At 37.2% G+C, this 27,711-nt stretch overlaps 1 protein-coding gene across 1 annotated transcript in view; it reads left to right on the top strand.

Annotated features, from left to right (window-relative positions):
• The window catches only part of Mdfic (MyoD family inhibitor domain containing), an 80,446-nt gene that overhangs the window by 27,128 nt on the left and 25,607 nt on the right, over positions 1 to 27,711 (top strand). Inside the window, exon 4 of the mRNA XM_028778426.1 lies at positions 22,718 to 22,996. Coding sequence (XP_028634259.1) covers positions 22,718 to 22,996 — 279 coding nt within the window. The remainder of the gene's footprint in view (positions 1 to 22,717; positions 22,997 to 27,711) is intronic.

The raw sequence follows: 27,711 nt of genomic DNA, 5'->3' as shown, positions 1-27,711 counted from the left end.
GGTTTATGCTGTTTTAATCTGGACTTAGTTTTGAAAGATTGTTTTAGTAATACTTTGGGATGGAAATGGGAATGAAAAGGACTGAAGTCAGTAACAAACTCATTATTTCATAGACTGTTGTATTAAGATAAGAAAGTAAGGTGTTTTGTTTAGATTTTGTCACGGAGGATTGCACGAAGGAAGAAACAGGAAGTGGGTTTCTCTCAAGAGTCTTCCTCTTAGATCTTTCAATAGGATCTCACTCTAGGCAAGACTGACTTGGAACTCTCTAGGTAGCCCAGGATAGCTTTAAACTCATGGCAACCCTCCTCCCTCAGTCTCTGGAGTTCTGAGATTACAGATGTGAATCCTTTGGTATTATTCACAAGTTTCCTTATTTTATGAGCCAGATGAAACAAATGCTGAGAACAAGGCCAAGGATTTTGGTTCGAATAAGTGTTACTTGTTATGTAAGGACAATGGGGCAAAGCACTTAAGGGCTTGTCATCAGAGGGTTTAAGGTGATGAGCTATGGGTATAGGGGAAAAGGAGATATGAAGAGGCTTACAACTGAAAGAGCAAAAATTAATATTCCAGAAAAGTTTCTATTGTTTCAGCATCAAGATATAGGACTAGTTGTTGTTGCTGGATAGGGAATGTGGAAAGATAAGTTCAAATATAGTAATGGAAAATATGGATTTAAGGTTTGTAGGTGAAACCATTTTAGATGAGATCAGGGTCTAAGTGTGGTCACAGGGGATGAACAACTGAAATGGTTCATGTCAAATTCAGAAGGGCTAACTTCAAAAACAAACTTTGGAGGCTTTTTAAAAAGTCCCATGCTACCTAGCAGGGAAGCAGAGATACAGGTGTTTCTTCCTGTTAACAGACTTAGTGAGGGGTAAAGCTGGTGCTTTAGCTGCCAGTGTGCTACATCTGGGTTCTGTGCTTAACTGTCCTTCAGTAGTACACATACTCAATAGATTATACTGCTGTTTTCTGCTGTGTACTTGTATCTGCTTGTGTCTAAATAGGACAGTAGCTTGATATCTCCAAACTAAGCCTCTGAAATGGTGAGACATAATACAGATCATTTGGAACTGCTGGTCTTGGTTATTATAGGACTCTAAGGAGTGTTTTTCATCGAGTAGAGTAAATACATAATATTGGAATGAAAAAAATATATGTATCATGATGAGTATTACCTTCAGGATATAGATGTTTATAGCTCTATCTATCTATCTATCTATCTATCTATCTATCTATCTATCATTGCATATATATTTTCTTACTACTAGGAATATGGCCACTCATTTAGAGTAGTTCTACTGGAGAGTTTGGTGAAATTGAGTGTAGAGGTGGAAAGGGTATCCATTTAATATTGTGCGTACCTAGTCTGCATTTCTGATCATCTTCTTAAGTGAATTATTTTATTACATTAAATGTAATTCGATAATATTAAAACAAAACAAACAAAAACCCAAGTGCTCCCATATAGAAAAATAAAACGGTAGAGACCAGCTTCTTGAGACAATAAAGAGCCCACCCAAGCATATATATGGCAAATTTCAGGTTAGAGGCAGGCTAGAAAATTTTAATTTTTTTTCAGGTCCTGAAAACAACAGAAACCCCCTCCACAATTTGGGGGATGGGAGATAAGTACAAATGGAGAGGTAGAGAGCGTTCAGAGAGGAAAGAAGGAGAGAGGAAGAGAGAGGGAGAGAGAGAGAGAGAGAGAGAGAGAGAGAGAGAAGAGAGAGAGAGAGAGAGAAAGAGAGAGAGAGAGAGAGAGAGAGAGAGGAGAGACACAGAGAGAAAGACAGAAGACAGAGCTAGACAGACACAGATGGAGGGAGAGAGAAACTCTTATTCCAAAACCACTGTGAGTTTTAAGCAAACAGAGACAGAGCATTGAACTCAATGCTGGGGCATGTTAAGAACTGGGCTCTCTGTAGATATCCATACAGGTTATGTCAGTAAAGCTGGGTGTGGATCGAGTGGTAGTCATCATGAAGGAGCAGTGATCTAATCTTGCTAATCATGAAACACTACTGTATCCTAGTTTTATAATTTACTTCTCTCTGAGTTCTTGCAATTCACAGTGAATGAGGGTTTTTGGGTTTAGGCAAGTCTGTTGATCTCAGTAACAATACCAAGTAGTTGATAAAGCTGAGGGAAGAGGAGCTCTGAGAATCTTTACACAGTGAAGCTTCTCCATCTGCACCAGCCACAGCCTAGAGGAGGGTGAGACTCGCTTTTAGCTCAGTTCATGGCTCAGAACAGAGGGTGAGGGTGTACACAATGAGAGAGGTTGTGGAAACCCCTTTTAACCCCTTTCAGAAGCTCTGTTCCCTTCTCGCCACAGCAGAGGGGAAGAATCAATGCTACAACTTGTCCTGTTTCTTTCAACTAGTCCTCAGGAGTCAGTAGCAAATCGCTGCCACACAGATCTCCACTAAAAGCCGAACTCTTCCCAAGTTTCCTGGGTTCAGTGGCAAAATACACAAAAATCAGGGGAAATCGCTCTAAAGCTCTCAAATGGTGTTATTAGAGGGTGAAAATTACATTAAGTGAAACAGAGACGGGAGTGGATACAAAATGTGTTCTGCCTTGGAACATTATTTAATTAAATACATTTGCCATGGCTCTTGAGAACTTGTGAGAACTTGGCCTGAAAAATTTAAGAAATAGAGATTCCCGCCATCTCAAATTGTCATGAATAATTGATTCATGCCAGTGTAACCAGAAAATGGCCATTCGGTTCATCTCCGGATGATGCCTGCCATTCCTTGTCCCCTGTCCCACTTTGCAGATTGTCCTTTCACTATTCCTTAGACCTTACAAAGCTGTTGTCCTAGTCACAGAGAATGATAAGAGCAACAACATGTCCCACTTCTTTTATTACATTAAATAATGCTACATACAATAAGTTACTATTGGAAACAAAGGCAAACCCATTTTCCTACATATTCAAATTTTCAATACTTGAGTTAAGGTGGCTGATGTTTGCATTGACAATTAAAGATTGATAACATATTTGACACAACCGATATTGATACAACCAATATTCTAAATAACTTTAAATAACTTGGCAATTTTTAAGTGACTTCAATTTCTAGGATAATGACCCAATGAAATAAAACATGTATAATTATTAAAATATCCTTTTAAAAGATAATTTGAATAATATTGACTTTTTTCTAAATTCCAAATTTGTTTAAAATTACTGAAGACTTATTGAATAAAATCTCATTGTTTTAATGAATTTAAATGTGATCTTGGTTATGCATCTCAGCCCTGTACTCTTAATGTTATAGATTTCTGGATGACAGTAGAAAGGAGAGAGATGATACTTAGTGAATCAAAGAGTGCGCTGTGACAATTTACCCAGCATACATACCTCTGGTTTGACCCGAAGGTGACGTCTGAACTCTGACTAGCATCTTGACTTCTGAGTCATGACTGTACAGCTTTTGGTTGTCCCAGGGCTTCTTTTAATGTCATTGATTGACATACATCTTCCCTTTGAAGAGCTGACTTCATTTCTGCAATTTTACATATATGGATATACCTTCATCTTTACTAGCACCAAAATTTGTTCTACCTAAGATTTTCAAATCCAAAATTCACTTTCTTGTTTTTTCACAACTTTGCCTTAGAAGTAAATGTGGTTTCCAGAGCTGTAGGTGATAGAGGAAGAAAATTATATAGGTACCATTCAAGGTTCTTTTGTGCTTGATAGTTAGATTCCACTAGACTAATTTTCCTACTTATCCTTTCTGTAGTATTTGATGGAACAGAACTCCTGAGGTATATTTCCTCCCGCTCTTTCTCTAGTTCCACTGTCCGCCTCTGTAGTGAGCCTGGCTTTCCCTTCTCTCAGGTCCCTGTGAGCCCCTTCCTGATGTGCAGCTTTAAGGTTGTGTCAGTGTTGGTGAATTCCCAGATATCCACATCCTGCTTCACTCAATGCTCTTTCCTTTTTAGCCAGTTCCATCATTTGTGACTTTGGTCAAGTCTGTGCCTATAGTTACCTGTCTCTAAGTCATGGAAATTAGCACAATGTCAGGACCAAAGGAAAATTTCAGGGAATGATTCTTGGTGATTTATTCTGGGATTAACATCAGGCCTGCTTTTGATCTCATCACTTCCGTTCATGTACCTGTCCCAGGCTCCTCCTCCTTCGTTCTCACCACTTCTGTTCATGATCCCATTCCAGGCTCTTTCTCCTTTATCCTTCAGGCCTGGCATTCCTTTGTGCTTCTTCTATCTGTTCAGCCAACAGCAAGGCCAGTACCTTTGCTCTCATCAGGTCAGCGTTTGTCTGCCTCCCTCAGGACAAACTTACTAATTTTATGGTTGCAGTCCACTTGTGTGTGAGCTGCTCATCTGTCATTGAGCTGAGGTCTTCTCAAGGCAAAGTTAGCATCTCAATGAATTTTGTGGTGTCCTTTGTACACATAGGGCAAGGCCATTCTCAGGTTGTTGCTTCTATTCTGTGTTCATTGTTAGATAAAGGTAAGTTTTTTCTTGTTATTAGAGGGGAGGGATTTTGTGATGTCTTGGGTCCTCTAGAGCTTATTTATTTATTTATTTATTTATTTATTCATTTCTGCTAACATGTAAATATTTCAAGCCCAAATTCTAGACAGTCACCTTAGATGAAAGTCCCTGTTGCTTCACCATCATTAACCATGAGTCTGCAACCTGCCTTACTGTTGTGCTGTGGCAAAAGTTGGAATAATTGCAATATCGTATATGCCTTCCATATTTCATCTTCGTTGTAATAAATTCAAGACAATTTCTGGGTTTAATATAAACTTGACATCTTAGAAAAAAACTGCTTTGATTTTCATAACTTTGAGTTTGGTCTCATTCCAAGGGAGAGATAAGAACCTTGGCATATGCCATTCTTTTTTAAAACACCATTTCTTTTCAATATGAACTAATCTAGATGACTGAAGTTGAAGTGGGTGGGGCAGAGACAAGATGCTGTGGTCACATCCCTCTGTGGAGAGCAATGTCTCCCACTCTTCATGTTAGTTTAACAAACAGTTTTCTAGGTCCCGTCCAAACCAATTAACTTGGAATCTTGTGGGAGTAGAACTTACCCATCCTTGAGTTCCCTAGATAATTTCAGCCTGCAGAGAAACCAGTAAGAATTGCACTTGAATATACTGCCCCAGAACAGATGCATTTGTAGAATAATCTGAGCATTAGTTATCAGCTAAACAATTATCTTAAAGGAAAAGAAAAAGAAAAAAAAAGAAACCAGTTTCTTATGATTAATAAAACCACTAAAACCCCATCTGTGTGACTGATAGAACAGGTACCAGCTATTTTTTTTTAATCCCATAGTCCTTTGGGGAAATTGTTTCTCAAACATTGTTCAGACGCGTTTCTTACTTTTAGTTTCACTATGCATGGCTTGTCAGTCTCATTATATTAAAACAGAACTATTTAATTTGCACTTGTAGCCTTGTTAAATGGCAGAATGAAAGGACTTCAGAATCTTTTAGATGTAATCTTAAAGAATTATTTGATTGTCTCAGTATTCTTGATGCCTTAAATAAAAATCAAAGTTTATCTTATATGTGAGTGCAATTCTAAAGATGAAAATCATTTTTTTCTTATTTTATGAAGAATTACACAACCTGCCTCTTTCGTCTTCCTTTGATACTGTGTCTCGAATTGGAGTAAGCTTTCTCTTTCAGTTAAAAACGCCTAGAATAAGCAGTCTCTAATCAAGTGTTTGTAGATAAATTGGAAAGAATATCTTAACTACTACATCTAGAGCTTGTTCTTGGAGGAAAGCGAGGTCTTCCGTGATAGAGATATGGTTTACTGAAGAGCCATATTAATAAGAGAAAAAAGTCAGCTTTTTGAATAATATATGAATCCATATGGTATCAGTGGTATCTAGGCATTTGGGACAATACATAATTAGTTTCAATTCCCTTTGAGAGAGAGATGTGGATGTTAAAATTGCTGATGAAGCATATACTTTGGAGAACAGTGTATTTCAAAACTTTATGCAATATCAGCTATTTCTTTCAATGGTATGGAAATACAGTAGAAGTCTGAGAAGATTTATTAGGTGTGATTTTAAACCATTCTTATGATATAAAGGTTCATAGTTTGCTTATTTAAGAAAGAAAGTAAAACAAGGATGATAGCCAGTGCTTAGAGCCTCTGGGAGAATACAGCTTTTATACACTCTCTGGCGCCATTGTTTGTAGTCAGTGAACTAATAATGATCACGTGTTTGTATGTGAGCTATGGTACGACAATATTTAACACTACATAGGGCTATTTAAGTTATGATGAGTTTTTCTTTGCTAATGAGCAATGCTGAATAGTCAGCATTCACAGAATAAGAAAAGGTGGAATCATGAAATAAACAACGAGTAAGAAAGAAGAAGAGAGACTGTAATATGTACAGTGTCTTAGGTGAAAGAGAAGGAAGGGCCTATTCTGCAAGGAACAGATTTGTTTCGAGAACTGCATATACTAAACTAAAATTTGGTTATCTGGTAGGAGTTCCGGTCATCCTCACATGGAGTAAGAGTCTATGAACATTTCACTTTCATCATGGAAGCAAATGAGGGTACAGAATGCATATCACAGAGGACTACATGTGTGCACAGTTTTCTGATTGCTTCCCCTTTAAAAGATGCTCTCAAACCAAATACCATCCCTCCTTATGTTGGCTGTGATTCCTACTATATGCTTTCAAAGTAGCATCCTTAATAACTGTTGAAAACTTAAAATGACTCAAAGGCACCTTAGGGTAAAATAATTCATGGTATAAGCATGGCAGAGTCATGGCATCGTCAGGGCTGGTGTATGATATCACTTTAGCAAGGAACTAAATAATATATAGCACAGTATCATAAATGCTCACATTTCTGCATTCTTTATAGAAATAATACAACTCCACAAAAGTGAAATCTATAGTTCTTTTGCGTCTTTTCAGACAGGGTTTCAGTATGTTGTCCTAGCTGGCCTAAAATTTCCTGTTTCAATCAGGCTGGCCTGGAGCTCATAGAGAACAGACTGTCTCTGCCTCCTAAGTGGTGGGATTACAGGTCTGTGTCACTGCATTAAGACTTAGTGCTTTGAGTTTTTGAAATGTATACACTGAAGGTGGTCTTCATGATCATGATGTTTTTTAAATAATGCAACCTTGCTTCTTGAACAATGGAGCCCATGATATTGCTCTACCCACTACCCTTCGATTCTCATTTTTCTCAGGTTTGCTTGTTTTGATAAGCCTTGAGTTCATTACAATTATAGGAAACAGGGGCTTAGTATAACACTTCTTGGAAAGAAGCCTTTGATTTATCCTGTTTTCCTCATGCTATCAACTGTGTTAAGGTGAATATTTGAATGGTCCAGTCTCCGGACTATGTATTTAATGTGCAAAGCCCATGTGGGAGTGCTCATTTTGTGCAGTTATTTTTTTTTAACTAAAAACAAAGGCTAACCACATCACATTTCGAGCCTAAACATCCAAGCTCTCCGTCAGAATCTAGAGCTTTGGCAGAACTGAGAGGGAACAATTACAGTCTGGTCAGTAATAATGACAGATTTTAGTGTCCATTTTAGTGTGTGAAACACTAAATTACAGTGAATTGAAAAATGGGCAGTTTGTAGTTTTCAAATAGCACTTCTCGGAGTTGGGGACATTCTTTATGGATAGCTTGCTTCGTCTCCTTCTTAACTGACACGGTCATTTTTGTTTCTTTGCATATGAGTAAGAAAGGGAGAATATGTGCAGGAAGTCTCTTTGTTACCATATGTATCCGCATCTTAAACATACCACTGTTACAGCCTTTTGGCTCACCATGTTAAAACACAGTCCTTTGACTGTTACATGCTTCAATGATGGTTTCTTAGTCACAGGTCCTACATTTATAAATCTTTTTAAAGAGCCATTTCAGCCCAGATAATTTCCATTCATTGTCTACCCTGATGGGTGTACTGGAAGCTCCCATACTCTAAGGTTAACAAATGAAGACTTTGAAAGAACTGGAGAAGCCGCTGTGGACAGATAAATGCAGCATTGTATTTATATAAAAAGAGAAAGTACACATGTCATTAGTCAATTAGCTTGAAAATGAAGAAATGGCCCAAATTTGATTTGCTAGTAGCAAGCTCTATTTTTGACAAGAATATGACACAGGAAGGGTGCAGGCAGAATACAACACCAAGACTCAGAGAAAGACTTTATGTACATAGACAAACTGAGGCCTAGGGAGGGTGAGGGTCCTGTGGTTTAGATTTTATTTCTAAGCAAATCTTTCTTGCTGTGGTATGTTGGGCCAGCCACTGTCTTTAAGCTGCAAACTTGGGGCCAAGTTTGAGCTACACTTGGAGGTAATCCCTCTCCTCATTATTCAGTTGGTGATATGTCAAACAAGAAAATCTAAATACACTCTTCATTCTCCAAGTCCTCAATGATGGGGTGTTCCATAACAGGACTAGAGGAAGAAGTGTGGGCACACTGTAGACTATACTGCTCTGGAAATACTGCCTTTTCAGACCCAAGTAGAGATTTAAAGTGGAAGCAATGGACTAAAGCAGAGTATGACTCCACACTCATTCATCACTCAGCATTTTGGGAGAAGCAAGCAGAAGACCTATCGTGGCTTCTATTACGTAATCATAAAATACTTAAAAAAAAATGTATCTGACCAGGTCGTGTGTAACATGGAAGGCAGAAAGCCATTGCGGTGAGCAGAGTCTAATTAAGGTTAACTTTCAGTTTTAATTTGTGACATTCCTTAATCACATGAAAAAGGGGGACAGTGCAAACACGCCCTGATGTATTGCCGTTCATTTTTAATGTGTTTTAACATTTTGTCATTATTTCATGAGCTTGAAATTTCTTTTAAGAAGCTGGGTATGGTGGCACATGCCTTTAATTTCAGCACTTGGGAGATGAAGCCAAGCAGATCTCTGAGTTGCAAGGCCAGCGTGTTCAATTTATCTATATCTGAGTAGCCAGGCCAGGCAGGGCCACACAGTGACACATGCACATAGGGACTGACACATATATTGTTCTACCTTCCTTCCTCCTTAAGCATCTATTCAAATTAACCAGATGCTATGAATCAGACACAGGAAATGTTTATTTTCATATTCCCTTTTGTTCAGTGGTTTTCCAATTGGGAGAGCAATGACAAAAAGATGCAGAAAGATACCTTCTGCTGATTGCTCTTGCCATTGCAGCCGCTTAGAGAAGAAGGAACGTGGCACTTGCTCAGTTGATATTTGTTGGTTCCTGTAGAAAAGTACTTGATCTCTTCCATTACTCATGCAGGCTGGTGTTCTCCCAAACTCTTTTTTCTAGAAAAGATGTTATACTTGCACTCTTTTGTTCTTTCTCTAAGAAAAGCTAAATAATGTCGTTGATAGATATTGTTTATTGTTAGGTTTATTTATTTTATCATCTTATGTGTATGAGTGTTTTACTTGCATTTACAAGAGTGTGTACTACATCCGAGCCTGGTGTCCCAGGAGGTCAGAAGAGGGCATTGGATTCCCTAGGACTACAGTTACAGAGATTCGGACTGTCATATGAGTGCTGGGAATTGAACCCTGGCCCTTGGCAAAAGCAACAAGTGTTTTAACTGCTGAGGCAACTCTTCAACAAGATAGATATTTGGATGACTTAATTTTCAAAATTACAAGTTCTTAGAGAAATGAGTATTTACACTGTTTATTCTGTTTTTACTAGATTTCTAGATATCAAAGTATGTACAGATTATATACCTATCTGTTGACAATGAACATCTGGCCTATGCTTTTGGAATGTTATGGATCAATGAGATGCCATAGGTATCGGTGTGTTTCTCAGTTGACAGACTGAGGTTAAATAAAGTAGATAAGGAATTGCCCAAAGATGTCTAAAATAAAATGGGGGTTCTATGCAATTCTTGATAATGGGCTTTGTTTATAGACTAGAATATGCGCTAACCACTTGCAATTTTTAATCCACGATTTAGGATATGAAAAACTATGTTAATAGGAAACAATTAATCAAAGCTAATAGGAATCTTTTAAAGTCCTGTGTAGGCAAACCTACTCAGTTCACCATCACAATGTCTATCTACTCTCTGGTAGTTTGTCTTTCTGAGGACATACTGATACTCAGCAGGTTATCTATGGTGGTGTGAGCACAGAACATACTGGAGGAGATGAGATAATTCCTGGAGAAGGAGTGACGTGAGGTAAATCTGTTGCTCAGCTCTCTGGAGCTGCACAAAGTTTGAGAACTTTTGCTTGAGGCTTACACACTTTATCTGATCAAGGAAGCAGGTTTAGGAACACATAAGGCAAAGACAAACTGGACTTATAGTCTCACTCCTCAGATCTGTTTAAAACACCAGTGTGATTCTTTAAACCCTTTTCCTTGTTGAAAGAGAATTAAGGTATTCCTGCTTTTCTATGGAGCCTGAGATTAGTTTTCACTGAATTGCAGCATAAACTGGTTAGTCCAGTTCAGTGGCATAGTTGTATATGTCTTTTGTCTTGGGGAGGTGATTAAAGTGTAAAATTTCCAATTAAAGTGTAATATTCCAATTGTGGTTTCATGTTACATTTGTATATAGCTGATGACTGTGCTTGGTAACTTCCTAAGAGCCCTTTTATTCGGAGTGTCTTGAATCATATCAAAGTATTTATGCCAGCTTTTGGTTAATGGAAACTGAGTGGTCTTGTAAATGAATAATTTATTGTAGTAATGGGCTTATGGTAAAGAAGCACTAGATCCAGAAAAGTATTTCCAGAAACAGTTATGGAAGCACATCCTGTGTTTTTCCACAATATTCCTTATTGTTTATAGTTTTAATTAGGTGATAAATGGATTGTCTAAAGGACAGTGTGTGAACTCCCAAGGGAGGCTAGCTTCTTTTCAGGTCAGCAAAAGCCCTGAGATCTATTCTGCCTCAAGGCTTTGCCAGGTTGTTAATCTGGCCAGATTCCTCTTCCTTCTCTTTTCGAAGTCCTTTTCCCTTCAGCTCTTTGTTTAGATGGCCTTTGTAGCTTTACAAAAATGGAAAAGTTTTTTTCTTCTTATTGTTATTGGGAAAATACTATTTTGAGTGTTATTTTTATTTTCCTTTACTTTATAATAGTTAACATACTTTTGAGTTGTGCATTGTTTGTGTTCTTCACCATTGTTTCACTAGCTTGTGTATTGTGTCTGATACTTAAAATATGCTCAGTAAGCACTTGATAATAGGCAACAGAGCATCCAAAACAAAGCAAGACAAAAACCAACCTCACCCCCCAAACAAACCCAGTTCTCTGCACAACAGCTGTTTGCATCAACTGTTCACCTCAAGTGCTAAAATATTTTGTTTCTTTAGCTTTTTATTGTCTCTAATTATTTATAATTTCTTGTCCACTGTTGGAATACATGATAATATTATAACTAATGCAAAATTAATATGAAGTTCATGATAATACATAAATTTGACATTTTTCTCCTAATTCATTTGAATGAGAAATCATGATAGTCCTAATGAATTACAAGCTATGCTGGGTGGTTGGGGATTTAGAGGATTCAGATACTTGACACACGTTCTAAACATCACCAAGGGAAAGAAAGAAGCAAGATTCTATTAAAGAGTGTAGGGAAAGGAAATTCTGCTTAGATTTTCCATAAGAGCACTATATAGTTATCAGGGCTTTATTTAAAGAATTGAAGTTGGGAGCTGAAGAAGAGAACTATTGCTTCCATCTTTCTGTTTCTGTCATTTTTCTAATGTTTGTTGTTCTAGGTGCTGGAGCAGATACCATGCAGAGCAAATAGGCACATGACTCATGTGTGTCACAGTAAACAGTATTATTGTATCAGTGCAATAGCAACAAGATGCCTGATGTGTAGGAATACACCTTTTAGTGGAGAGGGCAGAGTTTTATACATGTTTCTTCTTCATTCCAAAAGGAGGGATCCACAGACATCTCAGGGAGAACCATTTAACGAAGATGGAGAGTTGATGAAATGTGGTGTAGATTTGAAATAAGAGACAGTGGAGGGCATCCCAAGGCAGTCGATAGCAGAGAATGAATGTCACAATGGCCTGGAACGACTGATGCATTTGAGAAACAGGACAAGTTCCTTATATCTGGGGGCCAGGAAAATGGTGGGGTAGGAGACGACGGCATTATTGGGAATGTTTCAGTAAAGTACAGATTTTATCCTAAAGATAGAAAACTAAACATGGAATTCTTCATCAAGACAGCAAGACAAATAGAGTCTGGGCTGGTTCTGTTTGTGTTACTTTGAAAGTGGGCTGGAGCTTGAGAGCTCTGATTAGGTGGCCTTGGTGACTTAGGTACTAAATGACAGTGACTGCTGGGGCTCAGGCAGAAGGAAAAAATGTTAGCACTGGTGGCATGTGACACAGGGTTGTGTGCAAGACGCAGTGTGAGAGGAGGAGAAGTTGAGATCCTCAGGGAGCCCGCTTGTGGAGTTGTGGTGCTTTTGGGTGTGCTCTCTCTCGCTCATCCCCCAACCCCACCTTCATCCATCTCTTTTATTCTCTTGGATCCTTTTTCATCTCCCGTTCTGCTGTATTTTTCCTACATTGTTTTGTTTCATCCTTGGTTTCTGACATTGTATCTCAGTTTTGTCTTTGCTTTTCTTCTTTAAGAACACTGTGATTTAAACATATTACAGGCAAACAAAAGAGCACTGTGCACTGTGCTTCTGCAGTGTGTTGTTTATATACACGTTTGCAGAGGATGCTGTTGCTCAGGAAAATGTGCCAAGCTGTATAGCTGAAAGTGATTTTGTTTTGTTATTTCCCTTACAACAAAAGCAAACTCAACTTACTGTACCAGTGAAGCTAGTATGTCCTTGAGCACAAGACAGCAGAAATATAGATCAAGTAACCATTGAAGGAACTGCAGTTAGTGAGAGGGTACCACACATTATTCAGTCTGATGTCTGGCACACGGGAAAACTGTGATATCGTTTTGATAGCGACTTTCCCTACTTTTCAATCCTTGCCTTTAATGACAATAATGTGAAATTAACACTCGTAGGGATGTTCTCTGGATTTATTGTTACTTGAGATCATAAATATCCATAAGTTCTATGGTGGTGGATGACTTCTTTGTAAATTTGTTCCCTATTAGATCCCTTGTCTCTAGAATAGTACATAACAAATATTTTATAATGACTTATTTCAGCCGTTTTGCAGGCAAAGTGACCTTGATAGATTTAGTGTATTTTAATGGAGAAATTAGGAGAGGAACCATTTATGTAAATGGTCTCAATCTGTGACTCTTCAAGTGTGGTTAATGGTTTTGTCCCTCTATATGTAGCCACTTGTTGATGCTTTTGTTTTAAGTAATATTTTATTCTGTCAAATAATACAGCAATTTGATGACTCCAATAATCTAAATCAGGATCCTGAAAGTTAAAGCAACCGTATCAAAGAGGAGTCAAGGGTTTAACCTTGGGGTTGTGCATGAGAAAACAATATTTTGTTTCCTTATTCATTCATATATTTATTTTTCTTTTTATCAACTAGAATCTGCTATATGTCTGCTATGTATGTACATATTTAAATGTGCATGTGTGAATCTACATGTGTAATCTAGCAATCCTTTGCATCACTTTCTTATAGAGGAATGTTGCCAGGACCCTCTGTAGGAGTCAGATATGATCATTAGGGCCTGGTTAGTCTTTAAGTTCACAAATTCTTCAAACTTTATATTCTGTCTTGATTTCTCACATTATTTCAGCAGGGTTGTCATTTATAACAAGTAGTGCTACTAATAGTAAGGCACAGAGGTTTCCTAGTCTCAGGCCACATTTTAAGAGAAAGTTCTTCCCCTTAAAATTTATTGAAGTTCTTCCCATCACAAATGCTCATCAGAGAACTTGGGGATTATGTGCTCAGTTAAAGCTGGGGCCTTTTATTTTGGGATTTTGTTTTTCTTTTGGTTTTGGTTTATTTTATTTAAGCTATCAGAAATACCTTTTCCTTCTTATGTAGTAAATTGCTTGGTAGCATTTTAGGTTAGCATTCTACCTGACTCCATCTCTTTTACCTGTGACGTCATCTACTGTACATCCATTGCCCTGTGCTCAAGGACATCCAGTCTTGCACACTAAGTTGAGTTTGCTTTTATTATGGGAAGGGCCTGTTAGGTATATAATTCGGCAGTGACTTCTTGTATGCTACTTTTCAGAAAGGTTACTTGGTGAGCATTTTTGATGCATGTCTCCACACATCCTACGATCTCAGTAACTGAATCTTTAATTCCCTTGTTATAACAGACAGAGTTTCTTGAATCCTCACTACAGTTCTACTCTCCTCGCATTATGCTTTTACAGCAATTCCCTAGGCTCAGGAAGGTGAAGGATGAAGTTTATAATGGTACTGAATCCCAAACTGTTGCTTGATTTATTCAGGAAGGTTATTATATTCTGGGATCAAGTGACAGCTTAAAAGCTAGTGTAATTCATCATCATCAGCTAATTTTCACTGGGTGTCCACTGGGTGCTGAACATCATACAAGGCTCTTTGTCAGCATTCATGTGCCTGATTAGGTTGATGGAGTTCTAGGAATCCGGGATCTTGTCCTTAAGGAGCATTCTGCTGTCAGTGTGAGCCACTGAAGACTCAGGATTGTCAAGTTCTGTGTACAAATACATGTAACTAAATACACTTCATTGCTGCAGAAATTACTGTCAGCAAATCTAGGTTCCATTCTCATTAACATCTACACTGTTGCCAGGGAAATAGAGAGATGTTGAGTAGGCAAGCATAGGCATCTTCTCTAGTGACCTTAGCTCAGCAACGTACATTTATGCTTGGGTCTACAGCAGATCCTTCTTGTCCTGTACACATAATCTCACCTCGTTTTTACTTAATGAGGTCCAATTGCCCCTCTCCTTCTGAACACCTATGCATGCACTTCATCTTCCTTCCTGAGATACTAGTCACATAGATTGTACATCTAGATCTAGTGCCTGTTCTTCTCTAGACTTCTGGGCAATATGGATTCCTCCTCTGAAATTATTTGGAAGACCAACCTAGATCAAACTTGGTACAACTTGTTTTCATCAAAATGTAGAGTAAGACAGTGAGGGTAATGCAGAGCAGTCCATGTATGGATGGATAAAGGACAGGGTGGGTCTATGGAATGCTTAGCAGTGAGGATGGGATGAGCAGAGCCTGTGCAAAGCATTTCCCTATTGCCTTTCTTCCCTGCTTTAGGCCTACGTTCTGTGTGCAGCAAGTTTGTTTACTGGAGGACTCTGCTAAGATTTCCTTGTTTGGTATCCATCGTAGCCACTGCGGAGGAGATTCTCTTGGAGGAGACTTAGTAGTTCTTCTCCAGTTGATAACAAATATTTAGATTCAGTGATTATCTCAGAGTGGAAGAGTCTCGAGAGGTGTTTATTGTAGCAGTCCAATTTCTCCCCTTCCCCACTTCCTCCCCTTCACCCTTTTCCTTATGGAGAACGTTGTCTTTATGGTACCTCACCACTTTTACTTTTAAGATCTGGCCTTCTCTGTTTTCTTTTGGTTACCACTTAACAGCTTCTTGACACCAGCCTGAAGCGGTAGTGGGACTTGCTCCAGGTAGTATGTGCTTCTGTACCTCAGGCTTTCTCCACTGAATAACCTCCATCTCTGCACTACTCTTGTGCAGGACATGGAGAAGTATTTGACATACTCTGACATTTCAGGCTTCCACTGCTCTTCTTCTCCCTCCTTAGTATCTCCTATTCCGTTTCATAGTGTTTTAAATTACAACACTAAATTGAACAACAAATAATTCGCCTGCTACACTTTAGCTAACATACATGCTTATCTGAACGTCAGTGCATCTAGTTCCCTGGCTGTTCCTTGCAATCCTATATCTTGGGATGGCTCAAAGGTACCTGGAGGCTGAATGTTGCTTGACCTCTGGCTTCAGTGGCTTTTCGAAATTTGCCTATATAGAGGGCTACACTGTTCTAGATTTATATAGTGGTCAATTTATTTGCATATTGCTAAAAATGGCTGTGTTGCTTATAGGAGAACCAGCTCTTAATAAAGCTGCCTGAGTTTTCTAGTTGGTGTTCACAGCCCAATATGATTTTGGTGTTTTAACTATAGAATGTCCAGGGTCCAGGATGTTGGTATCCATTATGTTTCATACAAAGGCCTCCATCCAGGAGAAGCTTCATACACAATGCTATAATTCTCCACCATTCATCAGCACAAACTTTCTATCTCAAGAATCAATAGAAACTTTTGCAACTTACCTTTCATTAATATTAGTTACACACTGCTTAGTTTTGGCAAAGATACGTGATGTCCTTTCTCCCAGTCTTACCTCAAGTTAGTTAGCTTTGTCTGTCAAAAAGTGACTCCTCATGTAGGTTTTGATTCTGGATCAGAATTCTTACTTTAAAGCTTTTTGATGTGTGTTTTCACACCTTATCTACAAGTCTATAAGACACAAAGAAGGCTAAATGATGCAAAGGAAGAGCTTGGGTTTAGGCCTTATATGACTGATAGGTTCTACATCTGTCTAAATCTCAGGATTTCTATTAGGATAAAGCTCAAGGGCTCTAGGCTTTCTGAAAGGAGATCTTGTCTGGTTTCTGGTTCTTGGATGTTTCAATTAGTGTGGAAAATCTCTAGGTTTTAGTTGCTTGAAATTTCAAGCTTGTACCTTACGATTACCTACTAATTGTCATTTCATTCACCTTAATTCCACTGTAGCATGCATTACGTGTTTGTGAATGCATTTTGTGGCTCCAAGTGTTAACTTAAACAAGATTATATTTAAGAACATCCTATTCTCTTATATAGACTACAAGGTGCCTTTAAAATGATCATGAAAGAGCAAACCCTTCAAACAATAATTGAAGAAACAGTTCTTTAGATCCTTTGTGGAGAAATATCACCAAACATGAAAAAAAATGCTTCACTTATAATCTTGTTGTCAAAGTATTAATTAGTAACCTCACTGGAGTCACTGCCTGGCTATTATTTTGTGATTTCTTAGCAAAACTTTTCTTTGGTAAAGGAGAATGCAGGTAATTTCTCACATTTCTAGTTGCCCATCAGTTGATACTTTATAAAACATAAAGTATCAGTTGATACTTTAGTATATCTCCTAAGAAAATCACAGGTATCTTGATCTTAAATGTGCCCCTAATTGCTTATGTGTGCTTATTGCTTATTCCTTTGAAGAGATGAATTCATTGCTCCTCATAAATCTCTCTGCCATCTTATACAAACTTCAGTGTCTAAAAATAGCTTTTAGGAAGATCATACCTTTATGGTAATTGTTTTATTGAGTTATTGTTTCTATAATTTAAAGCATACTTTAGTAATTTCTTTTCTGCAAATTATGTATAAATGCATATGCATTTATTTTTAGGTATATGCAGAATATAATAAGTGTTAATAATTATAGGTAGCAGTCATTTTTAATCAGCTGATTCGGTGATAGAAAGCAATAGAAGTATCTCTTGAGTCAGGAAAAGGAGAAGCCATAGCAAATTCCATAATGCTGTGAGATTATCCAGGAAGATAACTATTTTAAACACATGCATAAAGCTTGTAGATGATGCTTTATAAGCAAACCTGGCAATATAAACTTTCAAATCAATGAATAATACACTGTTTACCCAGATAAGTTAACTAGAAACTATGAAGCATCAGAAGATATGAGGCCAAACTTTTCATTCATTTGAATATAAGATCAAGCAGTAGATGCAAATTTACTATGTCTGGAGAGAGAAAAGTAGTGGGATTTTGTTTTTCACTGACATAGTTTGAGGAGCTTTTAGAAATATCTATGAATCTTAACTGAAAAATGCTTTACGTTCCTTAATTTTCCTGAATTTACTTATTTTTATTGCATTTTTCCTAGAAAATGCAAGATTATGTTTGCATATTTATTTGATAGAAGTTTTTCAATGGTTGGTAGGAAAACAAAAAATTAATAGCAATATCACAGAATGTAAGGACAGGCAGCAAACAAGGAAAATTTAAAATGTGGAGAAACTCAGTAAGGGAAGTTAAGGGAAGGACCAAACACAGTGTGAGGGTGGCAAGTCAGTCTTCTCAATGTTGCCATGAAGATTCCTGGTGTTTGGGTCTTTCAACATCCCTGAGTTATTCTCCTTAGCTGTGGTTAAAGCTTGGTGGCTTCCAGCCACAGTCAGGGGAGGTCACACCCACAGCCTCAGGGCCAGGCCAAGGAAGAAGGGTGTAGAAACAATTCTGTCTCTGAGAACATGGGTGAATGGCTAAATTTGCCTTCAAGGGAAGATCAAACACAGGAGTAGATTCCTGCTTTGAACGACATGGAAATGGAATTGTCTGAAGTCACCAGTCTCCCCATGCAGGGTTTAGATATGTTTAATTATGTGATAAATGTTCTTTAAGAAAAGCAGTAACCATACTCCAGTTATTTCTTCAAATAATTTTGAACATTTGATCTCATTTATTTAGGATAGTACTACTTCCCATTGTCATCTGGTGATTTATTTCACCATTGATTCAATCTCTTAACGTAAACTACGATGTACCAGACTCAAGAGTGGTCTCCGTCTTGTGAACTCACATCCAGGGAGCCACAGCACCTGACTGGGATCACAAATTCATGAATGCCCCCTCCCCCCCAAAAAACCATAAAAGTTCCAAAATATAACTTAATATGTTAAAAGTATATGCTAGATGCAGTGAAGATAGAAAATAGTATATGTGACCAAAAGAGTCCAGAAACTCTTTATATGTAAATAAAATGATGGGGTAAATAAAAGATTTCCAGAAGCCCTTGGAGGGTAATGTAGAATATCTGGCCAGGCAGGGTTTAGGGGAATTGTGCACCCAGCCTCTGCACATAGAGAAAGTCTTGACTCTGGCTGATAAAAAAGAGAGGATTGTCACCGTTGGAAGGTGCCTAAATTTACATTATATTGTAAAAAAAAAACCAAACAAGCAAACAAACCAAAAATTACTATAGATTTACCATGGGTCATATTGAAAAACATTTCATCTCCACTTAAGGACACCAGTGCATAGAAAGTGTTCGGACTAGAGCTATCTCTTAATAACATTTAGTGTGCTATATTATACACATATATCCATGTACAGTATTGCATATATAACATCTCTACCATTACCGTGTGTGTGTGTGTGTGTGTGTGTGTCTGTCTGTCTGTCTGTCTGTCTGTTCTTTCGTGACCATGTGGTACTGCATATCCACTAAGAACCCTACAGATATCTCTAAGAAAGTAACTTGAGATTTAATGTGATTTTTATGTGTACATCAACTGTTTAAATTAACTAAGTGCATGAAAGCTCTTGTAATTTTATTAAATTTAGCTTTGGTAGTGACCAGCAATAAAGATGACTTGCTCCTGCTAATAGATTATGCACTGGAGTAAAACATGGCTTTCTATTGCCACTCCAGCAGCTGCCGTTTCAAGTATACTTACTGCTAGCTACAATATCACCGAGGTTTTTTTTTTTTTTAAATTATCAAAAGAAGTTCATGCTATTGACTCCTTTACTTTCATGTTTATTATTCCCACTGAGAACTGCTAGACCTAATTCTACCCGTCTCCTCCCTGATTGAAAACATTCAAACCTAGAAAGTACAGTATTTCTTAAGACATTTGTAACTATTCATCATGGATATTAAAATTACAATCATGCCACATTGTATGAGCCGCGGTTAAAAAAAAAAGTCCCTACCCATATGGTGATCAGGTGACCAATGCTATCCAGGTTTGAAGATGTTGAATGTTCTAATACCTGGTATTTGAAATTTTGACATGTATTGCATTCGTTTCTGAATATGGAGAATACATTTTTGCTCATCGAGAGTAAATTTAAAATGGGGTCTTTTGTAGCAGCACCCGTCCTGTTTGGAGTGATATAGCAGATGCTGAATGTTCACATATCAAACAAAATGCCAGCCTTCTGTAGAAAAGAGGTGTCAAAAAGTTTCTTTGTACCTTTAACGCATGTGATTATGTAGTACAAAATGCAGAGTTTGTAAAAAAATTTCTTGAATATACAGGCAAAAAAAATGAATAATTCAAAACAACCCCTAAGTTCTACATTCTATTGTCCCTTTATAACACAGGCAGAAGATAGCGGTGTACTCCCAATAGAGCTGAACTTGCACAAGTTACACCTCAGAAAATGCCAGATGGTCTATGGTCTACTTTTGAGAGCTGTCACATATGTAAAGATTTGAAAAAAGAGAGACAGCTGAATGAGAACAGTGCATCATTAAAGCTAGAGCGAGGGTCCCCAGGCGTTGCCTGTGTTTTAAGAAGCATTGTGTCATCTCCATATTAGCATGCGCTTTTAGAGCTATACATGATTTGTACACAATAAGGAGAAATCTATTATAAACCAAATAGTTGTGGTATAATCAGGCAGGCAGTTTCATTCTTCACTTGAACATAAAATCATGTTTCCTGTTTAGTTTTAATTGCATCTTGACCATACGATTAAAATCATAGCTATGAAAAATGACGGGTGAAGTTACATTTCCTATCTATTGAGAGGAGTAAGAGAAAGCGTATCCAGTTTTGATTTTGTGTGCAGCACACACATGGTAAAATCCCTCAACTAAAAAAAAAATGTTTTAATGTTTAAAAAATATGTAAGTGAAGAGTTAATATTTGGTCATTTAATTGTAATTCAGAAACCACAGAAAAATAATTAGGTGATAGTGAAACAAAAAAATAAAAGTACTATCATTTAACTGCCATCAGAAATAGAAACGATTTGAAGATTGAAATGTAGATAAATCGTTAAGGATGCATTAAAGTATCATTTTAACAGTAACCTGTAATTTGTAGAGTTAGTTCTGTTAGGTGGGGAAAAGGTCAAATCTCTCAATTGTTTAGAATTTGGAGGCAGGACAGTCATCTTCTACCACTGTCTTTTTATTTAATGAGAGTGCTTAACTGTTACATAGCAAATCTTAGGTTATCTTGACCTAAAGTATGAGAAGACATTTTTGACTGATTGGTGAGGAGTTGCCCAGCATTGGTCAGTGACATTTCAACTTAACCAAGATCTCAGATCACTTGACTTGTTAGTTTTAGAGAACAGGTAGCTCAAACATTGCATTTATTTGGAGAGCTTACTAGAAAGTGCTCTGTAAAGGACACTGAATTGAGTTTAGCAGACTTTTTTGGCATCTTCTGAAATGCATCTGTGTAACTAGCGGTGGGTTCAGTGGCTGCCAGTAGGATGTCATTCTTGTTGTTCCACGAAGCAAGAGCATATGGTTCTCTAAATCACATGATTGCATGTTCCTAAGAAGTGGATCTCCTGTTTACGAGGCTAGGTTACAGATACTGGTCCTGGGGTTGCATGCAGCTGTTTATACATGCTGGTCAACAGAGATCATCACTAATCATCCAATGGTTCAATGATGTATTGTGCAAAGTATTAGTCCATCTTAATATCTTATAGTTAATGTATTCTATCTTTCCACTTCAAACTAAAAAGGGTTTATTTCTTTATACTCCTTTTCTTTTTTCTTCTTGGTGGGAAAGAATTACTAAACTAATATAGCAGGATTAACTTTCTTTTGCCCACTATTTGGACTCCTTCATGCTTTTCAATTATATTTTGCCATAATTTAGATACCTGTATGTATGTCTGCCCATTCTTCCTGCTTTAGCTCTGGACCTTGATAAGTATCTATTAGCATTGGAGATTTGCTTTCTACCCTATGAGGAAAAGCTAATTTTTCCTTATTCATTTGTTAATTGGTTACCATCGATGTACTGGAATGCTGTTTATTTTGTACAGTTTACCTTAAATATATTTTCATAATTCCTAAAGTTTAGTAGCTTAGATTATTCATTCATTTGTGTGTACAACTCCACAAGTTTGTGTTCTCCTTTCTATAACTCTGCCTTTTTTCTTAATTTTTCTATCTTATTTCTTTTCTTGGGACTTCTGGTGTAATATTGTCTGAGAGAAAGGTGTGCTCCTTGCTTGCCCCAGACTCAAATGGGCGTTGTTGTGAAGTGTTTATATTCACTTTTAACAGCGGCACCAGATCAGATTGAAGTAGTTTTTCCTTAAAATGAAATTGAAAGAACAAACACAGGAAAAGTTTTCTTCCAAATTTAGAATTATTTTGAAGAAAACTGTATGTTTGACTGCTGTCCAGCTTTGAATGCCTGAATTCATTACAAAATGTAAATGATGTACTTAGTAATGAGATCCTGGTATTTTATTTATAGCATTTAGGAGAGATAAAAAACATTAAAAAATACAAAAAACAAACAAACAAAAAAGTCCAAGAGCAGCTTTCACCAAACCAGTGTTGAATTACATTTTTACATATTTTAAGTATTATTTTAAATTACCAAAATATCCAATTTATTTCTCTAATTTTATATTTTTGTATGAAGTGGTTTTTGTTGAATTTATTTATGTTTTTCTTCCTAAATCTGAGCTATATCTACTTTCTTTCCTTCCTTTTTTCTTTCCTTTCTTCCTCTTTCTTTCCTTCTGGAACATTCCTCTTCTACCTTTTCTCCTTTTTCTTCTTCCTCTCCCTCTTCCATAAGATCCCTTTTTATTTAGTTTTATTATCATGGGTTAGATCTCAAGTCTGTATTATTGTATTTATATATTCAAATCTGTATTTTCATTATTGTAAAATAATGGCTTCTCTGCTTAACTAGATGAATTTTTCTTCTTTGTTTTTGACTCAGCCCAACCTGAGCGTCTGCCTCAACTGCAGACATCAGCACCAGAATCCAGCAAGGAGGAAACAGGCAGGATAAAGAACGGCGGCCACACAAGTATGGGCAATGGGAATGGAATTCATCATGGAGCCAACCATGTGTCCATGGATAATCACACAATGTCCGCTCCTGTTTCCCAGAAAATGCACAGAAAAATTCAGTCCAGCTTGTCTGTAAACAATGATATCAGTAAGAAGAGGAAAGTAAATGCTGTCTTTTCCCAAAAGTCAGCTTCCTCACCCGAAGGTAAGTGTGACATTGATGTGTACCAAAAATACCCAAAAAACAAAAAACAGAACAAAACAAAAAAAAAGCCTTCACATAAAATTATTCAGTCATAGTAAATTGATCCAGAAAACACCAGGAGCATTTTTGCTTTTCCATCAGACAAACAGAAATTTTGGTAAAATCCTCTTAACTTTCTCCAATAAAAAGTCCAGGATAAAAAAGGGAGATCGTGCAGCCAGCACTCTGCTTTTAGATTGTCATCCTAGAGTGACTACTCATTATTTTAAATATAACAGGTGCCTTGTTTTTTTTAAATGCCACAGTTAAAAATATAAATATTCCACTTGGGAGCTTATCAGAGTGCCTCTGTTCTTTCCCTCCTTGGTGCAACATGTTACTCTGTGCTGTGCGGTCCAGATAAGATTACCTGCTTGCACGTTTTTGTCTTGCAAATTCATTCATAGTATGCAAAGCTGAAGTGGGAAAAAGATCATGTAATTTCCCTGATCTTGCCAGAGAATGGACCAGGTGATGGGTATCTACTTTGTGAGCCATCTTCCAGCTCCCTTGCTGCCAGCACATAGCACATACAGCCCTGCCCAAACCTTTTGCTCCACTCTCAGAGATTCTTGCCAATGCTCTATGACCTTAAGAGACCTAGTTATTATTTCTTCTTCAATAGTACCTCATCTTCCCTTAACCAACTGGAAGTCAGGTTAAATACTATGAACCTAGGGCTGTTTTTCTTTATTATAAAACAAACCCAATAGGATGAAACCTGCAGACTCTCTTTGTATGGTTCCTTGTGTCATATTAAAGACTCAACCTGTGTAATTAAGGTTGTAAATTACTCCTAGGCTGTGTTGCCAAAGATTTGGTACTAGTACAAATATGTATTATGCATGCACGTATGTATACACATATTTTTCACTATCTATGCATATTTCCTTTACCTTTCTATTTTTATTTACCTGAAATCTGAAAGAAGAGTCTCTGGAATACCACTGTAAAGTTAGCTATGCCTACTCACAGTAATAAATTGAGCTGTAAACAGGGAATTTTGTTGAGTTACCAGTAATGAGTAGGAGAAAGGATATTACATTTTGGCTACAGATGTCTTAAACTCAACAGAGGCAAAGTGTTAGGTTGATCAAATGATATGATAATAAATGGTCTGCATAGTTCCAGGTCAATGACACTACTTTCCAAACTAATTAGATTGAAAAGGACATGATTGACATTTGAAAATGAGTTTGACACGTAAGCTGCATGGTCATCTCTGAAGTATAGGTAGGCTGTTAACTAAACTGGCTCTCCAAGGAGTTGAAAAGGCAATGCAATTTTCTTTGGAGGATCTTTACTTCGAGGTGATTGGGAAAAAATAATTGAATGCAATTGAAATCTACTTGTTTTATACATATGAATTTACTTGTTATGCTCTTAAGCCTTTGTTTACCAGTTGATATTTACTTGTTTTTAATATTAAAAAGGGAAAACACTGGCATCTCAGCCAAACTAGAAATAGCCTATGGAGCTTTTCAGTAGATTTTGCTTTTTAATTGAGTTTAAAGGCATCTGAAATGAAAGGATGCAGCTTTTGAAGAAAGATGGAGGAGAAAAAGCAAAGTGTACGAATGAACCAGACAGGCTCTCATTCCCACCGATTTTTCGTCACTTTTTTATTTTGCCATCTTCTTCTTCTCTGCCTCCACTCTCTACTTAGAATTGACCACACATATTTGGATATGGAGAAGCTAAACTATAATTCCCCAAAATAGCATTTAAGATCAAGTTGGAACATGAGGAGAATGAAACACCATGGAAAGTATCAAATGCTTTGCAGAGACCCAGCCATGTCTTCTCTCTTAGCTTCTAGTATTTGGTAGCTGCATATTTTGTGATCTGTTTTTGAATCTATATTATCATTTCATTGACCTATTCCCTATGTTCTCATCGTTAGCAATCTTCATGAATTTAGTTGTCACAGAAGGATGTGATCTTAAATTTTGCCTCACGATTACAGTCATGTACCTCCTCTTTTGAAGTCAAAGGAGGTGAATAAGGCAAGTAGCATATTGGTCAAGCTGTAGAAACCAAACAGCATCTGGTTTTGAAACTCAGTTTTACCTTGAACCTGCTGACTGTGATGTCGCCTCTGAACTTCTCTGTTCCTGTTTCCTCATTTATATTTTGATAATTCAATGCAATTCACAGAACAATAATGTGGCTGAGAGGAATAGGAGTATGCATGAAGCAGGTAGACTGTCTCTGGTACATAGAAGGTACTCTCTCCCTAGATGAGACAAAAGAGATGAAAGAGTCTGATGGAGTCAGCTCTGTCTCAGCACTCCACACACTCAGCCATGTTGAAATGCAGGCCTCACCTTAGTAGAAACAATGCTCTATCCCTAAAAGTGTTTCCCATACCGAGTGTGGAAGCCCTTCATCTTAGTAATAAATCACGTTGTATTGGCAATATAGTAATTCTTTCATTTGAGCCAGAAAGTTATCTCCCAGTTTGCCAATATTATTTATACTCAATGTAAAAAGTCACAACCAAAAACGAGCATAGTGACAAAGTGAGCATTGGGAGCTGGTTTTGAAGTTTTCAGATAATATTTTCTTGTACTTTATTGTTAGTTTGCTGCATGTAGAACAAGCATACATGATGCAGGCTTATGTAAATATGAAACAGAGACAAAAGATTACACACCTATAATATACAAAGAACATCAAAATTCTGATGTCAGTGGTATCCACAAAGCTGTTTTAGACAATCCAGGGCTACATCATAGTAAGGCCCTGTCTACTAAAATAAAATTTAAAAAAAAGAAAGAGAGAAAGAAAGAAAGAAAGAAAGAAAGAAAGAAAGAAAGAAAGAAAGAAAGAAAGAGAAAGAAAGAAAATATCCCCAAACATAGAAACAAAGGCAGCTTTTTAAAAAAAAGTCTCTGTATTAAAACTTTCCATTGCAATTGCTTTAAAAAACAAATTCCATTCATGTTCATTCATTTAAGTAACCAAACCAATCTAAGACCCACTGTTCTAGCATGTACTATAGGCCTTCTGCAGCCAGAGACAATCCCAGGAGAGCCAAACCATTCTTGCTGTGGCCCTGTGTTTCTGGGAATGCCTTAATTTTCTCCACATTTCACAAAGAGGACTGTCCTGCATCTGAAGTAGCTTGACTATAAAAAGGCACTCAAAACCTTAAAGACAAATCTGTCTTCTAAAATGATGCAATCAAGACACTGGAGAAGTGTCCCAGAAATTAAGAACATTGGCTGTTGTTCCATGTGACCTGGGTTCCGTTTGTAGCTCACAATTGTATGGGCTTACAATTGTTTGTAACTCCAGTTCTGGAAGATCCAATACCTAATTCTGGCCCTTGAAGGCACCAGGCATAATTCAAGACCAATTTGCTCTGCATAATGAGATATGACCTTAGCGAACTGGGCTAACTAACCAACTGAATAACTAAATAGTCTGAACTAAAAGCAACTTACCCCACATCTCAACATCACTTCAGTGTAAATGGCAATCTACCTGAGGTAGATGCATGGACTTCCATTTTAGTAAGCATGTATCTACTTAAATCTTTTCCTCTTGAGATTTTAGGAACAGCTATGACACTTGTGCTCTGTATTGGTTTTTCTCCCCTAAGAGATTGAATTCTCAAGACCGGTGGGTAGTTATGACTCTATTTGTTGTGTTTTCCATGTTGTCTCTAGTCTTACTGTTTCCCAAGTATTCATGAATGGCGTGTTGATTTATTTCAAACCATGGTGTCTCTCTCTTCCTTGCAACTCACATAGCTCATATATTCTTCTAAAATGTTCATTTTTTGCAGCAGAGAGAAAAAAAATACTTATGTGATAAGACAGCACATTTTACTTAAAGGTTATTAAATTAGTAGATTTCATCCTGTTTTGTATAATTAAATATTTTCATACATTCTTAAATTTTCTGATTGCATCACCCAGGTGGAGAGTTTTAAGACTAAATGTGTAAGAATCTTGACCTTTGAAATAATTATAGCGTAATTTAGTATCATCTAATATTCAAATTGCCAAGGGTTTTCATTAGTCTTGAAGACACTTTTCCTTTCATAGAGATGGTATATGCTAATATGTTTTAGGTGTGCCAGATATAGCTATATTTTTTTGTAAAAATTAGGTTTCAGTAAAAATATTGTTAAAGAATTTCTATTCTCTTTAGGGATGTTTGGTAATTTATTTGCACTTCACACTTGATACTTAAGAGTTAGTATTTGTAAAAGGTACACATTGGATTTCAGCATCTCACTGAACATCAGTGCTTGGAAAGACAGTGAAAAGCACTGGCTCTACAGCAGTAGCTGGAGATATCTCACTTTTAATCATATGGAAGTATGCATCTGATGTGTAGAACATATATTATAAAACCTGTCTGCCTGGGTTTGCTTGTCTGCTCTCCCCATGACCATAATTTATATGAGGGTGAGTTAGTAGCCTGTTTGTGTTGCAGTATCTTATCTGGGAAATGGGGCAGGTATACGTACCTATGACATAGGATTATTATAAGTATTCAGTGAGTTTGCACAGCTTTGGAGTCATCATTACTGATGGGTATGGGGCTGGTGGTAGGAAAGTATGCTTCCTAGAAAGGGTGCTAGGTGGAGACTTAAAAGATAAGATAGAGTTGAGTTAAATGGTTGAAGGTAAGACTGTCCTAGTTTTTTTCTTTTTGATTGC

This window comes from Grammomys surdaster, unplaced genomic scaffold (genome assembly GCF_004785775.1).
Source record: "Grammomys surdaster isolate TR1022 unplaced genomic scaffold, NIH_TR_1.0 335, whole genome shotgun sequence".
Classification (NCBI taxonomy): domain Eukaryota; kingdom Metazoa; phylum Chordata; class Mammalia; order Rodentia; family Muridae; genus Grammomys; species Grammomys surdaster.
This window is presented reverse-complemented; position numbering and strand designations above follow the sequence as displayed.